This window comes from Mya arenaria, chromosome 17 (genome assembly GCF_026914265.1).
Source record: "Mya arenaria isolate MELC-2E11 chromosome 17, ASM2691426v1".
NCBI classification, from domain to species: Eukaryota; Metazoa; Mollusca; class Bivalvia; order Myida; family Myidae; genus Mya; species Mya arenaria.
The window spans coordinates 19,886,135-19,906,579 of NC_069138.1; the positions used below are offsets into that span (position 1 = coordinate 19,886,135).

The 20,445-nt window shown below is 35.0% G+C and overlaps 1 protein-coding gene and 1 non-coding gene across 3 annotated transcripts in view; both read left to right on the plus strand.

Annotated features, from left to right (window-relative positions):
* The window catches only part of LOC128223707 (YLP motif-containing protein 1-like), a 38,731-nt gene extending 29,817 nt beyond the window's left edge, over positions 1 to 8,914 (plus strand). For both annotated transcript variants that reach the window (XM_052933031.1, XM_052933033.1), the window contains exons 18-20: positions 706 to 827; positions 1,110 to 1,298; positions 8,313 to 8,914. In XM_052933031.1, the coding sequence (XP_052788991.1) occupies positions 706 to 827; positions 1,110 to 1,256 (269 nt within the window). In that variant the 3' untranslated portion in view covers positions 1,257 to 1,298; positions 8,313 to 8,914. The remainder of the gene's footprint in view (positions 1 to 705; positions 828 to 1,109; positions 1,299 to 8,312) is intronic.
* A 7,025-nt stretch (positions 8,915 to 15,939) lies between these two features.
* On the plus strand, positions 15,940 to 16,016 carry Trnaa-ugc (transfer RNA alanine (anticodon UGC)). Its single transcript has one exon. It is a non-coding gene; the product is annotated as a tRNA-Ala (tRNA).
* Positions 16,017 to 20,445: the final 4,429 nt, after the last annotated feature.

A 20,445-nucleotide genomic window follows, 5' to 3' on the forward strand; every position in this document is an offset into this window, starting at 1 on the left:
CCCATTATGATTCTAAGTTGATACAATTCATTTCGAAAATAATACCTTGAAAGTTCTGTTTAGATAAAAAAAAAATATTACAAAGCAGTAAAAGGTTTTATTTAAATTGCAACGTTGATTTAAGATAACAAAGGAAAATTCCTGATCAATAACATTTGGCCATACTCTCAGTGATAAGAGGCCTCAATTGTATCTTTAAGATCTGTTATTTAAATGCATGAAGCAACTAAATTCCCTCATTAGAATGTGTTGTTAGATGGTTCATTAAATTCATGTTTTCAGATTGATTCAAAGTATTTAACCATGTTATAACATCATTCATAAGTCATAAAAAGAAGTGCACAATTAAACATCATTTCGTTGAATATCTGTCCAAATGGCAAATACCCCTGATGATGTTAAAGTTTGGAATTACCAGGTCTTCTTTAATATATCCCATATTGATCTTCAAGTCTGTCAACTCCCAATAATCTTGCTGTGCAAAGTCCCCCAAAACTACTGTGTTTGATATTGAAGTGTGAAGAAATCAATCGTGTTACTGCGGCAGCAATATAAAACTGCTTTGTTATCGCAGATTTTGACATGTTGGGTGTTTTTTGTGCAGAGGGTACATATTCCAATGTTACTTTTCAAGTAATATTTTAAGCATATTGATCCCCTTTCCCAAAGTTCTCCGCCATATCAAACTGTTGAGTATTTTTTCAGACAAGCTGGATGGTCTGCAACACAAGATGAAGCACTCAACACATGCAGGCTCTATGGAAGAGGTCCTGCAGGTCGCAGATGAATACTTTGCAAGGCAAATGAGGGAACCTGGCAAGAAACAGGTATGATTTATAATAGAACATAAATATTATTAGATATTGTGTTATACTTGATTTGGTAAACAATTTCCATCAAATGCACGCAATAAGAACACATGTATTTTAACAGGAGTTACGTATGAGTTTAGTATGAAATGAGTTTATTATGTGCAATCATTTAAAGGAAAGTGTCATACTTTTGAAAACTGCATTGTAATGCTATTGTTGAGTAAAGTTTTGGTCAATCAAGTAGTAGTCACACCTTAATCTCTTATAACTAACGTACATTATTGACATATTCCAAAGGTTCGCTGGGCTGATCTAGAGGAAAGGAAGGTCTCTGAGTATCGACGAGATCTCGGCTTTGTTGTGGGACAAACACAGCAGGATTGGCAGAGAATTACTGACCCAAACTACGCGGAACGCCAGCTTAATAGAACCAAGTACTTCTAGTAGGGTTACCTGCTAATAACTTGGTTTTAGTTTATACATAAGGTGAGTTGTCATATTATCGAAACTATCGAGCTGTCAGTATCGCAATTGAAAATTACCACACTTGTGTTTTAAGGTAGGTAGGTGTTACTTTATTTTGAACTTCTAAGGCTGTTATACTAAAAGGTAGGTAATATGCCAGGGTAAGTAAGTTAAGGGTGTGATTGGATTTTTTATTTTAACCTAAATAGCATGCTGTCATCATTCTGCCATGTCTCCAAAGGTCATGGTTGTGATAAAATGCCTTGAGCAACTGAACAGAACATTGTGGTAGCACTAGCTGGATGGGCAAGGGAAAAACCTGAGTTTTAGGCAAATGTTTCATGTTTGTGTTTTATGGAAAATACCATACGTTACATTTCGCCCATTAGCAAAGAGCTATTCATATTTCCTCCTTAAATCAGAACAAAGTTATATAGATGTAAACTTTGGCAGTTATATCATAAAAGTTTCGTAAAGCTATGTATGTCAGCTTGGGCTACATAGCTCATATAATTTGAAGCCCAATTGGATATAAAATTGTAGTTCTCACACTGTACAGTCAAGCTCAGAATCTTTGAGTTGTTTTGTTGTAACTAAGCAAACTGTAATTCATGTGTTGGAACGCAATGTAGGGAATCTGTATGAGTAAAATATTTCATTATCACTCCTGATCATGATGCCATGTATTTGCATTTCATTTTTAGTGTAGGTACCAATGTTTTAACAGGAATATTGTTAATTTTGTTTTTTTGTTTTTTTTCATTGATGCACTTGGTAATGGATGAACACATATCACCGGTTAATAACAGGTTTTTTTATATACCCAGTTTGTTGTCTAAATGATATGATAATGTTTTTGATTTAATGTGATCATTGGAATGGGTTGATGTGTTATTTTATTCAAACCATACATTTAAAATAAACATAATTGACCCCTGTTTAAACAAAGCTTAAGTGGCGAATATTTTCTACCTGGATTAAGTGGCCACCTGTATTATGCAGCCACCTTTTCCCAAAGGTGGCCACTAAATACAGGTTTGACTGTAGTTCGAACACACCATACATTAGCATCACTGTCAACGTAAAATGGTGTGATACCTCGTTATTTATGTAGTTTAATTGGATTGCATTTTCATTGTAAACATCTTTATCTGGCAGTCGTACATGTATTTAGCAAAAAGTAGTTGTTCTTGTTGTAATTGTAATGTTTGTGTCGTGATCTTCACTGCAGTTATTGAAGTTCTCTGGGAAGAAACCTGTTCTATCGCACATGTGATTATACATGTATATCTCTTTTGGTGTTTTAGTGTGAAAAAGCATGATTAGCGGTGATAACATTTCACTCTCAATTTCTAACAACATTTTTAACCTTATAATCAGGAATATGTAGTAAAACATGACTGGATTTGTCATAGAATATGATTTGGGAATTGATCATAAATAGATTATAAATAATTAAAAGTACTCATAAGGTTTAAGAAATGGGTTTAAGAAATGTATCATCAAAGGACTGAAAACATACATTGTGTACTTGAGATACACTGAACTGTAAGTTACACCAATTCACATTATTATTATTATTATTATTATTATTATTATTATTATTATTATTATTATTGATATTGATATTTTGCCTATTCATGTATAAATTGACGGTTTGATAACGTCGGTTATTCACAGACCACACCGGCATTATATAATATAGAAGTAATATAATTTCTATATTCTCATTGAACTACCCATAAAAATGCTGTATGATAGAACAAGTATTTTTGAGCGTTTTGGATTATATGATAATTTTGCTCATTGATATTAAGTAAAAAAAATGATTAAAAAAAATGATACGCAGGAACTGCGATGTATTAACACTCAAATTAGTCTCACATTAGGACCACCGTTTGCAGCGACGAAATCTTAACAATATTTTTCATCAACTAGTTAGTACATTGCCATTGTGTATCGAGTAGAGCAAGGGAGGGGCTTTTCAATCAAATCAAAATATTGTTGTTTCCATTGGCGCAAAACACACTTTGGAACAATTTTTGTTTTACGTATTATTATTATAGATTTGATTTCTTTCCTGAAAAAAACGTAGTGTAAACACTGTAACAATGGTCGTAGTTCAAAAACCTTAAAAATATATCAGCATGAAACTTTGTACATATGTTCACTGGCGCAATTATAACACATTGTAACAAGTCTCATCTCGCGGGCTATAATACATAATATATTTGTTACGGGAATAAGCATCCGAAAAATAAGATTAAATAATGTTTAATTACGGGAATAAGCATCCGAAAAATAAGATTAAATAATGTTTAATTACGGGAATTAGCATCCGCAAAATGAGATTATGTTTTAACGGCCACATACAACTGTTGTTTTTTAATGAGTAAACGTCATGATTGTGTTGGCTATTTCTATTTTTCATGATTTTCCTCTGTGTTGCCATGTGTTGCGATTTATTTATCTTCCGATACTTGATTGTTAATGATTTAATACGCTGTACTGCACATACATATAACTTATAATAGGAGATGTTGGTAGAACAGAAAAAATACAGGTTGCATTTTATTGAGTAATGTGTAAGTATATTAATGTTCTATCTGTATCTTGATCATTACCGGTGTATATTTTGTGGCAACAAGCGCAACCTTGTCTCTCCGCAATAGAGGAACATTATGAAATGTTCTCCACCAGGGGCTGTGCCAGGCACTCGTCATTCGGCACGGCCATGTTTTACGGGGAATGGAAATCTGTATAAAGTCATTATCAAATTAGAATCTCTATCATTTAGTTGATATCCTTTGAAGTGTAGCAGATTTCTTAACTTATATGCAGCAATATTTATAATATTGTTGACAGACAAAGCGAATCTGGTACCATTGATGTTTCCCTAGCAAAGATAGATCAGTTTTCTAATGTCTTCCTGTTTATATACTACGCCGTATTATGTAATGATTGATGTTTTAAATGGACCTGGAATATGTTGCTGTTCATTTGGATTTTACTGAAGTATACATTTTAATATGTTGTGTGCCTCCACTTTGTGTCTGAAATTCTGAAGATTGAGTTTCTTGTTATTCATATTGAAAAGCATTATCCGTATCAAATACTTCATATTGATAGCGAATGATTTACAGATTGCTTTTAGACATTTTTATTTAATTACGTAACTGTTTGATATTTTATTTTTGTGGGGTGCATTATGACACCTGGGCATTAATCAGTGAGGTATTAAATGTTGTAATATAGATATACCCGGCAATAAAATGCCGACAATATCAGAGTGTGTGTTTACAGGCTCTTGTCGCAGTGAAGGGGGTTATCACTGCTGCAGCATTTATCTTGCCGCCTCGCTAATGCCCACCCAAGATTCCGGATAGACTCAACCGAGTCTAGACTGGCTGAAATTGTTGTTGCATTGCTTTTTCGAGCGTTCATTTTTTTCATTTATTTTCAATTTCAACCATTTTATATTTTTATTATTTTTTCACCGCAATTTTAGACCGCTCTTTGTATCAACGCAACGCGAAACCTTTTGGTCAACGTTCCGTAAATCGCGTCGTTAACAGCCGAACATTGATTTTGAGGCGTCGCCTTCGTAAGGTTCAAGGGTGTTAGAGTTTTTTTTGCGATCGGTATTTATTCATTTATGTACACGAATCCAAGGTTTGAGTCCATTATTTAAGGTTTCCCTCAGTGTTTGGTAGGAGGTCTTTTTATTGTTCCATTATAGTTGTTCATGTCGTTCCCAATAATAATAAATAAATAATTATGATAAAAATAGCGAAGTGCACGAAAACACCGAAAGTAACAAGACAATTGTTGTATCTTTTCTGGCTATGTTTTGAATGATGTCTTTGTGCTTTGGACATGTCTTATTAAAAAAAAAATCCCCGATTAAATGCCTTTATTTCCGTTTTCGACATCGCTCGTAGCCAGGCTGCCCGCGGACCTCGCGTATGTTGTTGCCTAGTCACTCCGGCAATCTGGTGTTCGCTCAAACATCTACATAGTCCCGCTCTGTAATCAGGCAAACGTTATTTATGGCCGTTTTTTCTGCCCTTTATGTGATTTTCAAGTGAGATAGCTCATTATGTAGACGTGATGTATGCATTTTTCATGTAGACACCCCGATTATGTGTAATTTTATTTATTGGAGGTGACCCGTGAATATGATGTAAATTTTCGTAAAATGTGCTTAGTTTACTAGATTACAAGTTGATTTATTAGAAGTAAAGTAATTCGTTTATTTCACAGAAACTAAGTAGATGTATATTTTTGATGAAACTTCTACATGGTTATTAAGTACGTTGAGATGTATATGTTGCTGCTATTCACATAATAAACATATGAAATCGAAATCGATCATATTAGTGTACAAGTCAAATTTGACGATTGGCCGTAAACGATTAGTAGAAACACTTTATCTGTCGAAACCAGGCATTATTCCTAACAATATGTTAAAAACATAAAATATAACCCTTTTTTATTCTTTTTAAGAAGTTATTAGTAACAGTATAAAATAAGTCATAATTTTATGATAAACATCCTTGTTAAAATAAATTAATACTTAATATCGCATATATCCGTACCCATTGTGCTTTATATATTACGTATGCAAGCTGTCCCTATGTGTGGACCTTATGCTTTATATATTACGTATGCAAGGTGTCCCTATGTGGGGACCTTATGCTTTTGCGAAATAAAAGTTGGAAAGTATATGAATGTTAAAATGTAATTCTGGTTGCTCTCGATTGTTGTTTAAAAAATGACGTTTTATTGTTGATTTGTTCTATTGTTCTATTTAATGTATAAACTGCAATATATCGATATTGATGAACAACTTTGGACTGCAAGTATACACTGCCAGGCAAAGGTAATCTGTTTAAAGCAGTGAGTGATTTATTTGCTGTCAGAGAACTTGTTTAATCTGGTCGCCTTGTATCAGACATATAATGTGGAAACTGTGTACAAATCATCAGTGAGTTTAGTGGTGCCTTCTTAAGGATCCCCAATAAATCAGCTGTAATCACCTCGCGTGTTTGATACTTACAATATGTGGGGAGTCTTGCCATGAGATCATTTGCGCCCACAAAAAAACAGCCGAGTAGTCACTCCTGTGTTTCAGTTCGTCAAAGAAACCAGAACTGTATAGAATGTAAAACATGTAAAGATTGTATATTTTTTAAATAAAATAAATATAAAAATTATATATTTACATGAAATTACAGGTTGATTTTGCATTTCGCAGTGTCACTTCGCATGTGGCTTCTTTGTTCATTGACAGCTACAAAAAATCTGGTACTGAATAATATCCATATTTTTGTGTTTACGTCTCCTTTGAGTCACCCTTGTATGCAATTTCTTAGAGATAACCTACCTATTACATTAATTAGAAGCGATTTTGTTTTTTCTTGGCAAGATACATTACCATTGTGGTACTTAACTTTCTGAGTCATTTACCACGTAGTTCATATTTCTTAGCGGCTCAGTTACAACAGCGTTTTTCATGTCCTGTCTTTCTTATATTAGGCAATTATGATTGTTACGAAGTGACGTGAACATTAACTTCTATGTGTTTATATTACAATTGTTTATTGTTCTTTTTTATCGTGACGATAAGCAATTATTTAAGTTGATGTGCCTTTATTCCGGGAGTCTCTTCATCAGGAACAGATAAATGAACCTGTGAATTGGCATAAATGTTCAGTCAGACCACCCCGCGGATCCAAAAAGTCGTGAAATACATCTAATTAGTTAGTTACATCGTGGTGTCGTATTACTGTTAGCAGAACACAAAGAAATCATTTCATGATATATTCATTACAATAATTGGTGAGTTTAAACAAACGTATGTGGGCTGCCACGAGATAATTACTGTATTTATGGTAAACACAGTGTCGTTCTTGTTTTCCGACGAGTTTTATAGACCTCATTTCACATAAGAAGAAATCAGGCATGAGAGTTCCACCATTGAGTTGTATTGCTTGATTTTCGGCAAATGTTCATATTTTTTCTCATGCGATTAGAATATAATGGCGACAATACTTTTAAAGAAGTAATGTAATTATTCTTATAATTGGTAAAGCTCGAGAATAAGTCATTTATTGTAAACTGTTACACAGGATGCATTGTTTTTCCCCATGAGCATATACGAGATATAACTAATTAGTTATATGATAACAAGAGTTAAAAAATATGAGAACAATTGAAAAGTTATATCTTTCTGTCGTTGCCAAGAGAGACAATTATACATACTTATATATAAGAAGGCAACCATTTTATATTTCCCCTGCTGTCTTTCCGAAATTACCACTCATTACAAAATACGGGGTCACCTACTTATCCCATAACGTATATATCATGTGCAAAACTGCCTGTTTACATTGATCAATTTATGGCAAATGTCAAATTAATTCGTTCGAATCGGAAATGAGACGGCAGAATATAAAGAGAAGTGACTCGATATGGAAAATATGGGATCACTGCGTGACCAGTCCTGGACCAATGGCGTTGCGTCATTATGTTGGAGACGTGATTTTTACATGTGGAGCATCAATGCTTCTTAAGAAATTGTGTATCATTTTGTATCGAGCAACATGAGGATCGGTAGGATCGGAGTTTTTTGGGGGGGATGGTGAAAATAGGAACGGTCGATTTAAAATAAATTGCATTTTCTGTCAAATAATAACGGTAAATTCCACGAACGGAGCATCATTTTGATGTGATCATATTTGCTGTATGAATATTAGCTTGAATGTTGTCTGAAATACATCGATTATGTATGTGATTGACACTGTTTTTTCATATATGTGTACAATGATGAGATAGAAGTAAGGAGAGAGAAATATAAAATAAACTACACCCATCGAATCGTCTAAGTATCTTTGAGATCAGTGTTGAAATGAGTGTTGATATATGCAACAATACTTATTGTTTACGTTATATTTCGTATGTTAGAACTATAACAGAACATCTGCTGTAGTTAATGAGAAAACTATTTTTTTATGTTGTGAATTATATTTTCAGATTGTTTCCTGAAAAAGTATTGAAGACATTGCGTACTTATTGATGATGTGTTTCATAGATATGATTATGGACATTGGACTATTTGCATCTCACTGACGTCAAAAGGAATATGACTTCAAGGCCGAAAATACAGTGGACACATAGATATTGACCAATTGAGTGTTCATATAGTGATTGAGCAATATACATTTTTGTGTTTTATAGTGATGTTTTTATGTTGTTTGCAATACATTTTGAAAATATGCTTGGTAGCGAAGTATAACTGCTTTTGTGTTGTCATTTAGAGCGACGGTCATGTTTTAGATTAAAACGGTAAGTATACATTATCACATGTTTTACCTAGTATCCATCTGCTGTCAATTGTATAACACTGCACATAAAAGAAGCAATTCGATTGGTCAACAGTAATTATGGAATAGATATTGACCAATCAATAAACATTTTAGCTAACTTTTACCAACCCAAAGAATTAACCAGTTTTATACAATAGGCTGCTGGGGTTAAAACAGAATATCAATATACATCTGTACATTTGTTTTCATAAGTGTATGTGCCTATAGAAATGACTGTGTTCATAGTAAAATAAAGATGAGGAAAACATCTCGCAGTCTGTGTACATGAGAGGATGATGTAAACTCTTACCCTACTGGTTGGTAAACATGTTTCTTTCAATACTTTAAGCTCGTCTCTTGTTTGTATAAGAAAGTAGTTGGTGTATTGTAGTAGCCTTTGTGTCGCCGAAGTGCAAAAACTTAAACCTTCTCTATAACTAAAACACTGTTAAAGACATTCGATTAAAAAGGGAACACATGCTGCCCGATACAATTCGCACGTGTACAATAAGGTCCATAGCTCTGTCGAGTTATTATCCGCCTTGTTCGACTGAAAAGGTGTTTTTTACGACGCACATATTATGGTTTGAGATACTAATTTAAAACTCTTGGCATTTCATTAAAACAATTGTTAGTATGAACAATATCAATTTTTGATATATTTCTTTTAGAAATAAAATAATGAGGTAAATGAGTGAATCTCGTAAGTAAGTGGTATTCTAGTACGATCTGATGGAAATATGTTAGGACGAAACCTGTATCTGTACATAGTATTTGTTACGACGCCAGTTAAGACGAATTCAGGGCAATAAATTCATCTTTAACATCGATGCAGTCAAAGTCACAATTCTGGACATGCAAAACACAAAAAGGTGAACTCGGAAACAATTCAAACAGCAGAACATTATTGCTGTTACTAATATCTTCTGCAAGTCTTAAAATCTTTTCCAGTCAAAACTATAATTGCCAAGACGTATTGAAATGAATTTTTTCAGGTTGTTGTTTCGAAAAAAATCCCCTTGGATTCATTAAAAAGCAAAACAAGAAAGCATGTTATTACAGAAAATAATCCGGCCATTGCTGCGCTTTAGAGTCGAAAGATTTTTATTTACATTTAATTTATTATTGATATAGTATTTAAGATCGAATTGGTTGTAGTATTTTGGAATAATCTTTATCGATGTAGTATGCTTCATGTACGGAGAGATACACATAAGATACATAGTAAATTTGTATTTTGGGACGTCCCATTTCACCCATGTTGATATGAGTAAACTAGGTAGTTGACCACGTTAAACATTTTGTGTACTTAAAACATGAAAAAAATATATAAGTGCATTAACAACCGCCATTTCGGCCAGAAGTGTGAAAGGGAAAGCATTATTACGTACAGTTCGGCTCATCTCTTTGGTGAAGATAATTGTTAGCCCTTTCTTGAGCTCTTTGGGTTGAATATTTGCATGCAAAACACTATCCCCCATGTACATCATTAACAGCTCGTTTGATTCATATAGTTCTATTATCTACACCGAACGCTATCGGACACTCACGCGTAATAGTATGGTTACATAACTCGGAAGTTTAATTCATCGCAAATTATGTTTATAATTCTCCATAAAACCGTTTGACCGACGCGTAACTCGGACAAAACTGCTTCCTGGCCCATAACCGTATGTCGATAGTTACACATTTTTTCAAATGTTCCCCATAACATCAATATATGTCTCTAATCCGTAAATGTAATCTTATAAAGATTCCCATGAGTCGGAGCAAATTTTATCAAACAAGAGTTTAATAAACGTATATTGAAATTCCGTATTCAACCGGTCGTCTTTTTGTGCCAACACTTTTCATATTATTCAATCTTGTCTTGTAGCTTCTTGACGATATCTTTGTCAATTGCACAAAAGGATGAATAAGAATACGTATTTACTGCAACATCGTAAATATCTTCCTTATAGCAGAAAAAATAACCACAAAGCCACAAAGTGACATTGTTGTTTCGATAGCGTAATACTAGCACCTAATATCCCTATCCCTATAGCAACGTTTGATTGCAAATGTTCTTTGATCTGAATTTTATATGTTGAAATATTTCGTAAAAGGTGCATGTTTTAAAAAAAAAGATACTTGTATAATTATGAAAGGATAATTGTTATATTTGATAAAGATTCAAGATTTAAATTACTTAAAAAAATGTATGTTTCGGTCCATTAAACCTTCTTGACTATTGTGGCCATTCCTTTTAAAGCGAGATATATAAGTGACGGCCCGTCGTCGTCGACACAAACATCATGCGGAATAAGAAGCTTCACCTTAACCTGGATAAATCATTTTGCGTCTAGAGACAGAGGCATTCCAGGATAAAGGAGAACGATCCAAACGCATAAAGTTGGATTCCTGAGTTCCAATAAGGATATGCTGTATAGGCCGCTTTTCTTCCTACGCTATATAAACCTCTTAACCGAGTCTCATGCACGTTCTTGTTGACGATTGTCTGCTGTATTGAGCGATGGACAACATAAACGACCATCATCAAATATATCAAGATATTGATAGTCTACAGTTTTTGGCCAGAGACTGGGGTAAGAAATTCAATGCCAAAAATGCTAATTATTAAGTCCAGCTTTTGCCTCATCGTCAACCGCGTCCTACAGCGAGTTCTATTAAACCCTGGACTTTGAATTGCCTTCTAGGCGACCCGAAGTGGAAAGCATCCAATACCATAACTGTTTCGCAGAAGGCTATCTCTACCCTTGGATGTGTTCGTCGTCACATTTGCCACTGTTCAATGCCATGTAGAAGGAACGCTTACCTTACATGTGTCTGTACTTTCGACTACGGGAGAGTTGTCTTGGAACCATAGCATGAAAGCGACATCGACCGCCTAGAACTCTTTATATACGCCAAGTTTAGTGGATCGATTCAGCCCTAACGAATAGAAGACGGATTAACATGGATGTATCCCCGAACTGCTACACGACCTAGAAACTCGGAGAGTTTTCTGGAGAAACGCCGTAGTTAGAGTCCTAGGTTCCTGAACAAGTTTAAATGGGAGGTCACATACCAGGTATGCACAAGTATCTTATTAGGCAAACACCAAAGAACTTATCAGTATAAAAGGATTGAAGAATACGTAAATACACTTAAAAACTCGGTAAATGCTTAGTACTTCGCAAAAGTGACTTATACAGACACTTCCTTTGTGAGTACAGAACTTGACTGGAACAAACTGAATGGCAACATAAAGAACTCTTAACTGGATTCTTTCAAAATTCCAGTATCAATAAGTGAGTAAGCGTACGTCGATATTCTAACATGTATCGTTCAAATTCAATTCGAAATGTTATACCACATCGCGTCGATGGAGGCAGATGCAAATCTGAAGATCTTATTTTAGGCATGAGGTCAGCTATTAATACACTTTCCCTTTGTCTATGGAATGTCTCATTGACCGATGTTTCGCCATTTTACCAACGGGAGTTTGTTTCGTTTTTCGATATATTTCTTTTAAACGCGGCATGTTGTATCCTCAACGACAGTCCATATGATGTTTGTTTTAATAGAAATGAAGTTCTAGTATAAGGATTTTTTTTTTGATTTTTTTAGAAATAGTTTGGTCCAAGCAATGCCGGTTTTTTCCATCAAAAGGCAATAAGCTGTACCACCCGTCTGCCCCTCCCGGCAGGTTTCTAAAGTCACTCGTTATTTGCGGCCCTTTTCAACATGGCTTGACGCTCTATAAATTGAGCGATCAGTAGGCGAGATCTGTACGAAACCGATTAGGTTTACGACCTAATCCGCTGATAATCAAATTTTTTTTGTCAATGTGTATTCTCGTAAAGGAAATCAAATACAAGAATTGACCTTGTCTGCCCTCAACTTGAGCAATCTTAAGCCCATGATCACCAAACTACAATTTTGGCGCTTGCTTGAATGTGTGAATATGCCTGCTGCTGCTCCAGGTTTTTACATTTGTGAACCTTTCACCCTATCTTCACCAGACTTATCCACATTTATGGAATAAAATTTCGAATATGTCAAAATGAACAAATTAAAAAAAAAAACATCGACTCTTTTCTTCTACAAGTTTGATTTCCTTCTTGAACAAATTCATTAACCGTATGTTTAGCCAACTATTTCGAAAATGTTTGATAATCGGATATGATATATCGGATAAGTTTCATAACTTTTAAAAAATCCCAGTCACTGGAGCTATTTTTTTTGTATTGTTTTAATAACTTACCTTAACTGATTGCTGTCAAACGGAGCGCCAGACTAATATAGACTTCGCCTCGATCTGATCAACTCCAATTTTACTATATTTATTAACATTAGATATGTAGTACCAAAAGGTATTGGTAACGTCCACTCTCAATGCGAGCAGTTAAATGCCCTGGGTTATCAACCAACTCAAATTTAAAATTGTTTACAGATTGAGTGTTAAATTTCTTTACTAATTCATGTCATGTAATGACACAATAATTTTTCTTATTGTATTCGAGCAAATATGCAGCACATATGGGTCAATTCGGTCAAGACGAGTCATGGCCAGGTCTATAATAAAATTCGAGGGATGAAAGCGAAAAGGTTCTATCTGCTTCTTTATTTAATGTCACTTAGAACCTTTTCGCTTTCAACCCTCTATATGTAACATAAAATAGATTAGCATTGCTATAGGTGAAAGTCATGATCCTAAGAAATATTAACATACGTCGAAGGAAATATCATTCAAAGGGAAACATTTGCACGACAAGAAGATGACCTTTATTTTTTAGGTCATTATGGTTAAGGCCATGGTCGCGTTGACATTGAACATACCAAGATTGCATGTTCGATTGATAACTAGAGTGTACTTGGCCCTTCAGTCCTCAAACTGGGTAGGGAGGTTGGTCATGACAAGCAGATGGCCCTATTTGTTGTGAGGTCAGAGGTTATGGTCGTGGTGATCTTGGAAACAAAAAGCTTGTCCGATTGATGACTTTAGTATGATTGGTCCTACAGTCGTCAAACTCGGTAGGTGGGTTGGCCATGACAAGCAGATGACCAACGGTCGTGGTGACCTAGACCACAAAAGAAGTTTTTCTGATAAACAACTTGAGTATGCTTGGTCCTACGTTCCCCAAACTTGTTAAGAAAATTAGTCATGACCAGCAGATTACCCCTTTTGAGGTCAGCAGATAAAAGGGACACGTTGACCTTGTTCATAAGGCGTCTTGTCCGAACTATATAAAGAGAACGCTTGGACCTGCATAATGGTCCTCAATCTTTGTGAATAGTTTGACCATGACTTAAATAATCCCATTTACATATTTTCAGGTAACTTGAGTTCGTTTATGGTCAATGTCTGGTCAAAATGTAGGTCTATAAGTAAAACCACTTTAAAAGTCTTAACTTTGCTGCCCACTCGTCACATAACTTAGAAGAGATCAAGGTTAGTTTGTATTATTGTTCATATTTAAAAAAAAACGTTCAAAGGGTTTTATGTTAGAAAAAATAACATTGTTGATATTCTAACGGCCATGTTGTCTCCCACTTTGTATGGAAAGTTTGGCAACTGCCTAATTAGAAATTCCATTCAAAGGCCAATACGGGAATTTAGGTCACTAGGATACTTGGTGGAAACCCTGTACAAGTACTTTTATGGGCTTGTTTTCGCATTTTTAAACGGCATGGCACTCAGATATCCCAAATGTTCATAAAACTTTGCTGGGATGTGAACCTTAATGAAATCTAGATCAAGTTCGACCATGAGTATGGCAATTTATGGGTCATGTCCAGAAGAAGCAGTTTTGTTTTAGAGGGAAAAACAAACATCTTAGTAACGTTCTAGAGGTCAGATGTGGATACTTCACGATTTCAATGTGCAAATAAGGGGCATAACTGTTTAAGATGGTTATTTTCTGTCAAAGTATATGTTTTGTTAAATCAGCAATAACATGTCTTGGTTTGGCTTCATTAGTTTTAAGTACTAATTATTCAGGCCAGATTTTTAATTGTTATTGTTTTCCTTTCCACGACCTAGGTCGGTCTGTCGATAAAAGAGGAAGAACGCATATGTACATGCTGTATAGGTCCGTATTGTATGGAATTGATTACGAAAAATATTTTCAATGATAAAACTTCTTTGGCACGAGTGATAGGGAATATAATAAGTGCCAATAACATTTTCTTTAAAAAAGGTAATCAAGACGATTGCGATTTGTTTAACGAAGCAAAATGTTTCCATGACAATTGTTAAATGTATTGCACTGTAGCCAATCGTTAGACCGTTTGTAAAAACGAATTAACCGGTTAATTCGCGCCCCATCAACAAATTTGATACATTTCACATGGCGATAAAATAAACGAGTAAGCCTGCTCGGCAAATTAGTATTACAAGTGCACGATTTTATTGTCGGCGGGATGGATTTCATCTGTCGTCGGCCTAGCTTCACTCGCGCTTCTTATTCGCTGTCGGGTCTGAAATCTCGTCTAAAAAGAAAATAATCTATGTCCTGATTATTGAAGCCCGTAATATGGGGTTGTGTTTGTTGTTCGTGTTTACACTTTCCTGGTAAGTAATTATCTATTAAGTGCTGAATGTTTAGTTTATCAGTAATTAGATTGGAAGGAGACTTTAATCGATTAGTTAAGGAATGGCAGAGATACTGCGAGAAATGTTGAATTCAGAATGCCTGAAAGTTTTCGATAGGTCTAGAGCTAAAAGATATCTGTGTAGTTCGGTATCATTATGTTCTCAGTCAAAGCATTAACATATTTTATGTTGCACTACAACATAGTATCATGTTACGGTAGCCGAAAGTGGTCATTACCAAATCGGTTGAATTGAGAAATAATTTTAGAGAGAAGGTTTAACTATATGACGAATATGATTTGCAATATAAAGTATGTTATGTACGGCCGACAGCAACGATCGTTGTGCCAAAGGAAGCTCCTGATCCATGAGAATGTGTTTGACCCGCTCCACCCCGCACTGTGTTAATACTTCCTGCGTGAGCTGATACGGACCAACTTTTCCTCCCAATGTTTATTGACATCAGCGAGTTTTGAAGAGAAATATGGAGGGAATGGTTGACCCTTGCACCGTGTACAGATGTATCGGTTGCGAACAGATGGTGGTGCTTGGAAACTTCGTGCAGAGGATGTGATGCAATTTGTAAATGGATGTTTTGTTTGTGTGTTTTTGGTGTTTAATATCTTCTCCCTATGATGACAGAATTATCACGATCTCGTCTCTGTAAGCATTAGGCTCATTGTTAATCTCAGAACTTTGTTCAGACATGCACGTATTCGACTTTGTAGCTCAGTGGATAGAGCGCCATGTTCGTGTTGCGAACGGAGGTCGAGGGTTCGAATCCCTCCAAAGTCACGTGGTGTGGGATAAAAGCTATACTGGGTTTACGATTTATATCTGTTTTGTCATTCAGGACCGTTTCGTTTTGGAAGGCAGTGTTCAGTGGATGGTTAAAAGAAAAACTCGTTTGTTTTCAAGTGATGTTATTCATCAAGGCGTAGACCTTTGAAGAAAGGAGACGTTATAGGAAATATTACGGTTATTTTCATGAATAATTTTCAATTTGATTGACAGGTTGCATTTACTTCCCATAACTCTGTCAACGTGATTTTCCAGACATTGATTAGATTGGAAATTCAAAGTAAATCCCCTTGCTTTAATGTGTTCTTTATCGGAACCTTCGATAATGGAACACGATTAATGGTGTGATTTGTCTTCATCCGCTTCATCATTATGATTATCTCGAGGTGCGAATTGTGTAAGACATACGTCACTCTGCTGGTTTCTGGTTTGTTCGGGGGTTTTGTCACCTGCGTGCAAGTTAGTCCATGTTGCTCACGGTGACCTTTGAGGATCGCTCGATGTCCGTTGTCCACAAATCGTTTAAATCGACCTTTCCTTTATTCGCGTGGCCAAAATGCATGCGTAAAGAAATTCAAATAAATCAGAATTATTGTTGCCATAGCAACGAAAATATTTATACTATTTTTGTCTAAGACTCTTAATGCCTTAAACTATAACATTTTTATCTGAATTGTGTTATTGCATATTAATTCTAGTCCATGTTTGCTAAAGTCAGCCCCCTTCTTTTCAAGATTGGCCCTACCCAAGGTCGCTTGTTTAGTGCAGATTTATTTTGCAAAACAAGCAAAATATTTGTTTTGTCGTTTTCTGGTTTTACCACGGACCTATAAACCATGGTTTATAGGTCCGTGGTATTACTAAGACTCGAGTTCAGACATTTTATATTAAGACTTGTCGAATGGTTTTACATACATTTTTATATTATAATTAACGCCTGTGACATTTGCCAGGCTGGCCGTTTTTTGTTTGTTCAAATCACATTTTCAGTTGTTTGAATAAGTTAATTAACTTAAAAAAATACACTCATGAATGTGACTTTGTTAGTAAAGATGTGTAGAGAAAACCTCCCACGGTAATTTACTGTGGGGTCTTATCGTACACAGTTTATCGTATAGAATAGAAGTAGTTCGCTCTACACATTCCAATCCAGCCCAACAATGTAAAAAAATGTAATATTTACACCTCAACTTCCATTCCTTAAATGAACTGCCTTTCGACAATTGCGTTCATCAATCGATGAACGCAACATCTTCGGATATGTTCGGATCGTAATTCATTGCATACAATATACATGAAAGCTATTGATCTTGTTATTGGTTGTATTGTGTCTGCAGGTCCCGTAAAATATAGATTAACATTTTTAAAAGTGTTAGTTTATTCTATTTTAAATATATTGGTACCAGAAGTGTTTCAATTTTACGTTTTAAAGTAATTTCAAGTGGTTGATCTTTTCCCGCATTATTGTGACGTCATTTGAAAAAAATGTTTCCGGTTATAGTCGGGTCGTTCTATTTACAGAATGGGTATGAACGGATTACTGAAAGGTTTTCTTAAATGAAATGAAGTATTTTTTAACAATTCTTGAATGAAATAATGAACTATTGGTGTATGAACGCAATTGGGTTGGTCAATGTGTACTTTGACCAACCCAATTGCGTTCATATCCCCGATAATGACATCAACCCCGCAATTCATTCCTTAAATAACCAAGAGAACGTAAAACTGTAGTAAGAAGTTTTGAAGTTTGAAAGTTTTATTACTCGAGGCTCATTTTGAGCATCAGATAAAACAATGCAATAAACAATATGAACATTAAAACATGTTTTAAAACAAAATGATAATGTGTAAGGTTGAATACACAAGATTTTTTTTAATTCAAAGATGGAGAATGAGACATACTATTATGATTATATAATTATATATTTTGAACAAAGAACACAGGCATAAAATATTATTTAAACAAAAACATTATTTTTTACAGGGTAAAGATAATCTTTAACAGAGTTTTTTTGTACTATTCATAAGCTGACCAATTTCAAAGTGTAAGAATTATTGTAATAATAAGCGTCAGTATACTTTTTTCTATCTGAATTGAAAAATGAACATTGGAAGATATAGTGAAATTCATCAGCTATTCATCACCTATTACATCGTGGTAAACATTGCATAAATTAAAGAGTAGGCCGTTGGTCCTGAAAATTACTTTTGACACTCTTACTCATTATGTGTACCAAGCTCTAAATTATGGGAGAAATTCGCCCGACAAACCTTTTGTAACAGACCGATCTGCATCGACCACCCAACCAACCAAAACAATGAAATACACAATCTTCGTAATATATTTACTCAAGAATCATCTGCCAGTGTCGTTTAAGTTATCGTGATTTATCAATGTAGTCGAAAACCGGGTTTAAAATCTTCTGAAATGCTCATGTAGGTATCCTCTTCCAAATAAAATGATTAAGAATGTTTCAGAATTACCAGAATCGAAGTATCCAAATGTCGACAATACCATCACGTCAAATTACCTTGGATGACGCTCGCCCAAAGATCGATTTGTAAAAAAAAAATATGACCGCTTGTGGGAACGGCTGGTTTTCCTTATGTGATTACAATGGCCACATCAAAAACCTTGTCACAATCCGTGGTGTCCTGATTTTGAAATAAGTCCACGTTTAACTACTAACTCTGGGTTAGTATTCAATATGCAACTTAAGTCAATTTTATGGTCATACATTAGTGACGTCATTCACTGTATGGGTCTGTTATTTATATCACGTAATCCGATTAGTTACATCGTTCTTGATCCAATTAAGACCAATATTGAATACCACCCCTGACGAAGCTTGCTGTTAAAACCATACAATAATTAAAACCATTAATTAGAATTCTGCGAACTACTTCTACTGATGTACCGGCATACATCCGAGGTTGTTTTCGATCAAAAATGGCCAAGGTGTTCTGAATGTATGTTTTCTTGTTTGAAATGGTCAACCAAATATAAAATTAAATGTGAGGTATATGTTGCATGAAAACTATCTTTCTTTTTAGCGACTATGGCCATGAGTATGTGTCAGTTCTAGGGAGAGTGGCCCTACCTTCAGCCTGATTCTTTGTAAGCGGGTTATTCCTATGTGGGTGGTCAAATGAAGTGAACAGACAACGTGTTTTAGTTATGTCTGTCGATGCGTGTCTCGTGGACCTCCACTATGTTTTTTCCAAACTCAGGTGTACCCATTCGGAACTCCTTGGCCATTTTTATCGAAAACAATCTCGGATGTATGCCTTACATCAGTTGAAGTAATTCGTAAATTTTTGAATTATATCATTAATTAAATGTTGTGTTTTAGCTCGTGTTTATTTATCTAGGTTTAAATCGATTGTTAGTGAAGTGTATTATTGCAAACATAATTAAGATTCCCAAGAGTGAACTGCTAAATTAAATTACTACGCGATCTTCTTGCAGCGGACTTAAACATACCCATTTCTGAGTAAACCGTCCAAATACATCCGAGGTTGTTTTCTATGAAAATGGCCGAGAAGTTCCGAATGCAGGTGCGCCTAGTACTGCGAAATACCTCAGGTTTACGACATAGAGCCAGCATGGCTGGCTTTAGATCACTAGAGGCATGCATTAAGGTGTTTAATTTAACACTTTTTTAATAAAATACTATAATGAAATATTCATTAATTTTGGCACCAGACCTAATAATCCGGCACTATGTCAATTCTTGTAGAGCTACAGACCATGGTCGCCTAGAAATCACTAAATGACCATGGTGCCTGAAGGTTTTTAATTACACATTTTAGTAGTAATTAATGAAATGTTTTGATTATACCGATATACTCTGGTTAGGAACTACATTTTCCCGTACCAGTTATTCGTTCAACCAAACACAATTGCAGTATGATTGTTTTTGATTTTCTACGTTCAAACGAAGCTACAATTTATCATTAATATTGAAATGACACCGGCGAATGACGGATTACTGGTACAGTTCCCTCTGATTTCAGTGGAATTTACTGAATATGTTTTGCTTAATTCAGCATACATGATAACTCTTGTATTTCCGATAGATCAGGGGTCTAACGTTCTCTCTGTGGAATTTCAGTTGAATTCAAATTCAAAAAGCCTTCAATTACCGTCTAAACGGGGTACCAATTAAACCAATGCGAATTGGGGGGTTTCTGCTTTAAAAGCATACATCTCTTTGTCAATGTTTTATTCTGTTAGAATACGGAACTATACCGAATATACTTAACATGTGCAGTATTCAATAATCAACTTATATTGAACTTGAATTTAAGAAAAATATCTAAGTGTTTTGATTGGCCTGTATGTTTAGCTGACCAATAGGATGAATGGAGTCACTGAGGCATGTCTAAGGATAAAGATAGTATCAATACTGAATACTGGCCA